Here is an 8,460-nt window from a genome sequence, read left to right as displayed (position 1 = left end):
AGGGAGGAAAGTTACTTGGAGAAAAAAGGAATTGCGCTCCTTTTTCCATGTTGGACGTCCAAAACATTTTGTGTTTAAAAAAAAAAGGTGTTTTGGGAGATTGCTCCACGCTGCCTGTGGTTTAAAAAAAAAAAATAAAACTCTTTTTTTTGGGCTTGGCTTTCCAAGACTATCAACTTCCATTTTTAAAAAAAAACAACGACGCAGAGCGAGCTGAGCTGTTGTTTGGTGATGTAACGCTGCTGGTAATAGAAAAACATGCATTTTGCGCAGAGAGAGAGGGTGAAACCCTGGTAATTTTCCATATTCCGAGTCAGCGGGGTTTAATAAGTAAAATACGGGCCTAAGTTTTAAGATTTTTTGTTTTTTGTGTTTGCGTTTGAGAGAAAAAAAAAGAGCGCTGTTTGGTGCTGCGTTTTTCGGAGAAAGTTTGTATATATTTCTGTTCTGCGTGTGTGATGGTCTTTGCGCGCTTGCTCATTGTTTAATGTTAACTCGAATCTTTGAATTCCACTTCCAGAGTAGAGAAACAATTAGAAAGAGAAATGACAGCGAACGTGTGAACGCAAAAAGACGGAAGTTGAAGCCTGTTGAAGGTGGTGTGAAATTCATTTGTGACTGGAAAGCTTTCAAGAGCGTGGTGTTCTCCTGATACGCAGACGGAATTTGTAAATATGCCCGCGCTGGTGGCAGGACTCCCCTCTCAAACTTTTATTTACATTCTCTTAACCTTTAGTTTTTTTTTTTTGCTTTTGGTATATTCTCTGGTCACATTCTTTGAGGGACCCATTTTGCTTGTTTTTGTGGTTTCAAATCTTGGGGGGGTTTTTACCGAATTAAAGAACACGGTACGGGCTTTTACCAGTGGGAAAATTGGTTGTAGTGTTAAAATTTTTGAAACCAAAAACCTAGATTATCTGATACAAAATTCGCGGTGCCTTGTTTGTTTTAAAAACGGTCGGGGGGCATTGGGCTTTCCACTTAAAAACAAAAAGTGGAAAGTTTAAAGGGCACCTCTGCCGGCTCTTCTTCAAAAAATAAATTTCACTAATTTTTTCCAGTTTTTAAAAAAACCCTTTCTTGTTATGTGCAAAGGACCGAGGGGGGCTTTTCCGAGGGGATTTCGGCCTCTCTGAGGTTTTTTACAAAGAAGTGGTACCAAAAAAAAACCATTAAAACAAAATCCCTTGCCCTTTTTTTGGGTTTTGGGGCCAATCAGCCCTTTCCCAAAATGGGTTGGCCTCCAAAATTTTTTAAATTAGCCCACCAGTTTTCACCCAAGTAACAGAGAACATTTCCCACGCTATTTCATTTCCCACGGTTATTGATTGAACACGTTTTCTAATTTCATCATTTTGACCAGAACAAAATAGATTTAAAGTTTTTTTGCCTTTGGTTCGTGTCCCCATGGAAAATGTTAAAAAAAGGGATGGCTGGCTTTGAAAAGGGGGTTTGATCGTTTTAAATCTTCCCAATGCCCGTCTTGATATCAATAATATCCAACTTTTCATTGAGCTTCCAAAAAAAACTAAAAAAAAATTGGGACCCCAAAAGAAAGGCGAAAAAGAACAAATTTTGATAAGAAAGAAAACTTTTTTGACTTTTACAGTTATTCGATAAATCATAGATTGGGGAAGACGGAGATAATGACGGGCTTTTCACACTGTGGGGCATGAGCTTACGAGGCCCCAACAACCCCAACCACTGCTGCTGAATTTGAATTTGAAAAGGTTAAGGGTTCAAAACCTTCAAACCGACACCCAGGATATTTCAAAGGCCAAAAAATCAACAATTTGAAAAACAAAAAAAAAAATGGAAAACAAAGGAACTTTTGGGAAAAATGCTCTTCATGGGAAAAAGCGGGGGATTACTCGAACGGGTTTTTTTTAATCTCTGCCAACCCTTTGGGTTAAATCAATACTGCCCAGATACAAAGTCTTTACATTCTCTGGAAAAATTTTTGTGGGGGCTTTAATTTTGATTTACCGAGGCCTAAAAACGCCGGGCTCCACGGAAAAAGTATCGAAACCGGCTGTTCGGGGGACAAAGGGACGAAGGGCCCACTTTCCCGTTTTTCTGTTTTTTCCTTCGGTTTTGCTAAAGGTTAAACCAAAGGCTTGTTCAAACTTTCCTGTTTAAAACAAAAAGACAAGTGATATTTGTTTTCTCAAAATTGTATTTTTCCCAAAATAAATAAATGTTTGAAAATCCACTCCTTTTAAAAAGTAGCGGTGTGGAGGATGGGGGGGAAGGAAAGGACAGAAGAACAGTGTATTCTGGGTTTGGAAAATAAATTTATTTGATCTGTCGTTAAACAAGGTTGATAAAATCAATTTTATGGCTTTCGTTGGTTTTGATGCATTATGAAATCAGTACATGGCATTAAAAGAGGACTTGTATCCCAGATTAATGGGAAAAAAAAAAGTGCTGTTGAGGGAAAAGAATTCATGAACATAATAAATCAGCCAACAGGGACCTTGAAACAGGTTTTTTTTTTTTTTTTTTTTTTTTAATATGGAGTACACATATCCACAAGGGTCCTAAACAGTGGAGCTGGGAATGGCTAAAGAAGGAAAATAAAAGAAAGTGCCAATGGAAATGTATCTTCTTACGGTGTTACAGTGGCGTAAAAATCCATCTTACAACAGCAACAGACTCTTAATATTATGGCCATCAGGGATACACAGGTTCTGTAGTTACGTTTTTCGGACAAGGACATATCCTATAAGCGTCTTCGTTCCAACCTAATCCCATCTCCCAGAGTGTCATTTCTACGTTTTGGAAAAGGATTTTTTTTTTATTTTTCTAGCTTTGGACGTTGACATTTTAGGCAGTACTGCAGCGTTGGGACAGACCGGTGTGTATACCCCAGAGCCTCAGCTGTACGTAGAGTAAATAAGGCAATTATCACAGTTTTGTATGTTGTCTAACAGTCAGTCATGGGGCTTTGTGTGTACAAATGCCAGTCGTGGTTTTTTTTTTTTTCCTAATAGGAAAAAAAAATTCAAAAATTTTTGGCAGAATTTCTGTAGTTACTCCCACCCTTTACCCTCCCTGTAGGGGCATCATTTTATTTCAACGCAAGAGTAAGTGTTTACCTGTCTGGTTATTTCCCCTCATCAGAAAAAAAGTAGCAGGTCACCCCGGCTCACATGATTTTTAGAGCAATTTTTGTATAAACAACCCCGAGCTTTCGACTACAACTTGTGTCCCTATAATAAAAAGGAAAAAAAAATAATGGAAAACAAAAAATAACTGGACACACTCCAGGTATGGTTATATGCTGGGGATTTTCACTGCTTCGCAAAAATAAATTGGCCAAGCCTTTCAAAAATACAAAATAAAAAAAGAAATATATTTACAGGAGCTTGGCAAACCCAAAAACAGTATTAAGTGCCTTGAGCCTGGTTGTTACGGTGGAAATGGCCATGGGGTTGTCGGTGTAGTTCCTTGGGGACGGTTGTGTATTGCACGGTCGAGGAGAGGGCTACCAGGCAATCTGGGTGACACCATACGCTCGAGAATCCGGCTCACGATCGTTAACTGAGCCGATCCAAGCACCCCCCCCCCCCTCACACACTACCACCGGTTTTATAAAATGTAGTTAGGACAGAGTAGTGAATCTGAAAAAAGGGGAGTTGAGGGGAGTCGGTGGGGTGGTGTGTACTGTTTGATGAAGGTCCTGTGAGGTTTGTAGTGTCGCCTGCTTTGAGCAAACAGGATGGAGAAATGGGGGAAAGGGGGGGAACTGAACATTTTGGCAGAGGAGAGTCTAGAGGAGGGGGGAGGGTAGTGGTGGGAGTGAGGAAACGACAGTGGACCGAGATATGCACACAGTCTGTCCTCCCTGACATGATGGGGGGAAATGGAAGAGGAAGACGTGACGAGCTCGGTTACCGCTCATCGGCTGCTCAGGGAGGGAGTGTGAATTTAAGTAATGGGCACTATGACAGAGAGAAAGAAAGAAACGTCTACTTCAAATTGACGCTATAGCCTTCATTGTCCAGGTGTTTGGGCCAGAAATTTATTTGCTGGTCTCGGTTAAGTACAGATTTGTCATGACATCCTGTTAGCAACATGCTCATCTTTGCTATGGATCAACTTACAGTGCTTAAGGGGAGGAAGAGTACACAGCGCGAGTGTGTTGAGGGAAGAGGACGGGTTAGGGGGGGTATGACAACAAAATATGGGTTAACAGAAGGGGAGGGAGGGGGGGGGAGGAGAGAAGGCAGAAAAAGAAAAAACAAAAGTAACTACCAATTAGGACTGGAAGTAGTGTGAATGCAACAGGGTGGAAGGGTGAGCTGCTAGGTGGCTGGGTACAGGCTGCTTTAGTATCCGGACTTCCTCAGGTACTCAGCCATCTGAAATGCTTTCTTGTTGAGCTGCCCTCCATGGACACCTTCCTTCCCCATGACAAAAACCAATGCTGGAGTACACAAAGGAAAAAAAACAACAAAATAAATGACATGGTGATAGCAGGGCTGGAAAATAAAGTACTGTTTTTCTCCTCTTATTGCCACCTTGCTAAATGTGGGGCTACACTGTTGAACCCTGCGCTTGTTAGAAATGCTCCTGGGACTTTGTTTAATGGGACTGTTCGGGCGGGAAACATGGACTTGACAGTAATTTATTTGTTTGTTTGTTTTTTTTGGTCTGTTGTTTTTAAAAGTTTTGTGTTTTTTGTTTTCCTTTTCATTTGTTTTCTCTCTCTCCCTCGACTACGGCACATAAGCTACGACAAAACTAAACTAAAACCCTGAATCCCTCAAGTATTTTGCCATCGAGTATGCCTTCTTATTCAATCCGCCTCCATGGACCCCTTCTTTGCCCATTACCAAGACCAAGACTGAAAGAAAAGAGACAGAGAAGGGACATTTAGAGAAGGTGCGGAGATCACACAAGTGAAAAGAGACGAGCACAGAGCCACAAGCAGCAGGCAGACGAGACAGCTACAGAGGAAGACAATGGCACAAAAAGCATAGCGGCGCTTTGGTCTGAAGGCTGTACCGAGCCTAAAAACACTCATTTTCTTATCAGTGCTGCTGCTGCTGGTGAAACAGGATGGCACACGTTACAATTAGGGAGACAGAGTGAGTACAGCGGGAGAATAAATGTAAAGGATGCATGCAGAGCTGTCGGTCAGTCTGTGCCCCTGTGATGACTCCGTAACCAGGCTGATACACGTTTACTCCACTTAATATCTGAACAACTTCCACTGAGTGAAAGCCACGTTTGATGTAGAAGACAGGAGCCAATAGCAGCACGTTATGGCCTCACAGGTAGGATGAGGATTGGACTCGATCCAAGTCACAATTTGACAAGATCCAAGTTTAATTCATTTCAAAAAGAAAAAGAAAAGCCATGGGTAGATGAGTTCTTCTGAAAAACGCCTGAATCCAACTCGCTAAAACTTTCACTGGAGCTGTATTGATTTAATGTCTTTACTACTGAAAAGAAAATATTCCCTCCAAGTTTGATCAATTCCACCTTCATCTACATAAAGTGTGAAACTGGCCTCTGAAAGCATAAAACCCAACCACCAGAATATAGTCCCCCAACATGTGTATTGATGGATTGGCTCTGACGCGTCTCGTCAGTAAGGGAACCCTCAAGTTTCTAAACGGCTGCCAAATCAGCTTCTTTATTTTAGTTCGACTGGTAACATATGCTACATGGTAGATTTGTTTTTGACTCCGCAGCCTAAAACAAACGACGGTAATCTACTGAGTGGTTTCATCTCGCCGTCCGTACTATCCGAGCTCACGCCACTCGAAGAGACGTCTTCATTTAATCAATATGCGGCATGCCAGCAGCAAAGACCAGGAAAGTGAAGCGTCTACTGAAATCTAAACCATGACTAAAGCAGCACACATGCAGATACGGGAGCATGCTGGTGGTACCTCTCCTCAATACATGTAAGAGCCCTGAAACACCTGAATACGGTATTGTACCAGTGGAAGCGTGTGAGCAGGGAACAGTCGTACGTCTGAGGGAAGGGGTGTTAACCAGGAAGGAGGAAGACGCATGCAGTTGGAGAAGTTTGTAGAAAATCGGATCCCGGCCCGAAGAGTGAGCCCAGTGTGGAGAGGAGGAGTGAGTTACAGTCTCACCTTCAGGTTTGAGTAGAGTCGGGGAAAGTGGGCAGGCCGGGGCATTGGGGCCCATACAGGCAACATGAAAACTGGCAAAACTCTCAGGCAACTTAACTTCAATTTCCTATATTGGCAAATGTTGTTGCACACAAAGAGAATTCATTATTGCTGCTAATGTAAAACAACCTCCAAACGTTTATTTAAAGGTAGTCACAATAAAATACATCTGTGGTTTTTAATTCATGTAATTTATGAATTAATCAGAATTATCAGGTGAAACATGGAATACACATTAATTATGTTAATACTTTACACATTTTTAAATGAATCAGCCTTCAAACAGACATCCAGGGGCCAGTTGTGTCCTCTCTACGCAGAGCACCAATCAGGTGCCGGCTTTATTGTTGTTCTGACACGAGCAGCGACGACGGGAAGTTACAACTGAATAACTCGTTACTGTTTCAGGTTTAGGGATCCGAACTGTATCCCAATATGGATTTTACTACTTTAATTATTCAATAGCATTTCCACAGAGGATATAATGCAGGTATATTGTTTTATCAGAGGTTTAAATATATTAAAGTTAAGTAAAAAGTTAAATCTGAACTAACAGAACTGAATCAGAAGGGCAATAAATATGTCAGGAGCAACGAGACATAACATCTCAAGACAACATGAAACAAGTGTATAAGAGGGGCTCGTGATTTGTTAATCTGTACGACGTCTTGGCTTCGTAACGTTAATGTAAATCATCCAAGTTAAACTGCAACAAGTATAATTGACAAAACTATTGGCCTGGAATATTTGGAGTGAATTTCTGCTCTGACTCTTAATATGATCTTTCCCTTCAGCTCTAAGACAGATTACATTTAGCAGAGATGCACTTGTTCCCCCATCATAAAATCAAAGGACATTCGGTGGTAATATCCTGCGATTTACACACTTGTAACACCTGTTTTGTGTCATATATTGAGGAAAGGTGCATTCAAGATCTATCCCACATGCACGGACAACACACAAGTTTGAAATGCGGCTAAACTAACGGCACTACTTCGAAGCAGGCTACGGTGTCGCTGCGGCACTAAAGTGTGTAGGGGTAGCGGTGAACGCGGGGGCTCACCTTTGCCGGCTCTGCCTACAGTAATGTTGTATGTTGGCTCTCCTCCTTGACTCTTTGTCCGGATGTCCATTGTCCAGTCGCTGTCAACGTGGAGGCTGTCTCTGATTACGGAGCACTTCTTATTGCCTAAGGTCATCCCACTGGTGAAGAATCCCTCCCGGTCCTTTCCTATTAACACGTCGATTTCTTCGGGCTGAAAGGGGAAACACAAAATCCATCAGTCAGGTAAACTTCTGTCAGTCTTATCGTGCATTCATTCAGGCAGAGACCCGAGTCTTTTTTGTTTTACCACAGTGATGCTTTGTGGGTGTTTTTCATTGCTCCCGTTGAACATAATTCTCCTGTATTGCTCTGTAGTGTGGGCGCTGTGAGATTTCTACGACCGCCACACCACAGTTTCATTCCTCCGCCTCTCCTCTTAGCTCCCAAATTCTCTCTTTCAGTCTACAAACACAACAATACCTCAGTGGTCTTAAAGTAAACTACATTTCTAATAATGAAATATTTGGTCCACACATTTAACGCTGCCGAGAACTGATATTTATGCTCGTAGGTTTTGAACACTGATAATCACTAGCAGCATTAAATCATTTTCCCTTTTAATTTTAGTTAACGATTAACAAAATGGTGTGAAATACTGGACACTTGTACCAACAGCTGCACAGAGCCAGTTTCTCTCACAACAGACAACAACTCACCTGCAGCCCTCACGTGTGGCTTTTCTTATTATGAGGTTACATAAACCATTAAGATGTTTATACGTTGAACCATATATTCCACCCTCAGTGCTCATTTTGTGAACTTGGACGGCTTTAAGGTGCAAGTCTACAAAATATTTGGAAATATGTTTTTCTACCTGAAAAGACTGGAGATAATCTGAGGACTGAGGATTTCACTGAACTCATACATCCCAACAGGACAGAGAGTAAAGTGATGCTTCAGACTGCCTCTAGTGACGGGAATATTATGTTCAGGCCTTTTTAATCTTTCACTTCTTTATTGCATGTAATTTTGGTAATCTGGGATTTACACATGTCCTACTAATGTGAAGTTTAAAATGCTTTATATACATTTAGAGTAGAACATTGTTAAATCTGCACCAACTATGATCCAACTGAAAAACAAACTTAACTAAAACCTAATCCTCAATTAAAAACGTACAATACCTGAATCTGAAAAGGACCTTTGAGTCCAATTTACATAATTAGATCAAATGTATCCTAGAAAGCGATATAACTACATTTT

General features: G+C 41.2%; 1 protein-coding gene across 1 annotated transcript; it reads right to left on the bottom strand.

Moving 5' to 3' along the window:
* Nucleotides 1–3,689: 3,689 nt before the first annotated feature.
* Nucleotides 3,690–7,439, bottom strand: LOC118321861 (profilin-2-like). Its single transcript, XM_035653402.1, has 3 exons — nt 7,216–7,439; nt 4,794–4,849; nt 3,690–4,429 (listed from the first exon to the last, which is right to left on the bottom strand). The coding sequence occupies exons 1-3, from the start codon at nt 7,349–7,351 to the stop codon at nt 4,349–4,351; spliced, it is 273 nt and encodes a 90-aa protein (XP_035509295.1). The 5' UTR covers nt 7,352–7,439; the 3' UTR covers nt 3,690–4,348.
* Between the last annotated feature and the right edge of the window lie 1,021 nt (nt 7,440–8,460).

This window comes from Morone saxatilis, unplaced genomic scaffold (genome assembly GCF_004916995.1).
Source record: "Morone saxatilis isolate NCDOM2014 unplaced genomic scaffold, NCSU_SB_2.0 Contig12, whole genome shotgun sequence".
Taxonomy (NCBI): Eukaryota; Metazoa; Chordata; class Actinopteri; family Moronidae; genus Morone; species Morone saxatilis.
The sequence above is the reverse complement of the archived record's forward strand: the minus strand, read 5'-3'. Positions and strand labels throughout refer to the sequence as shown.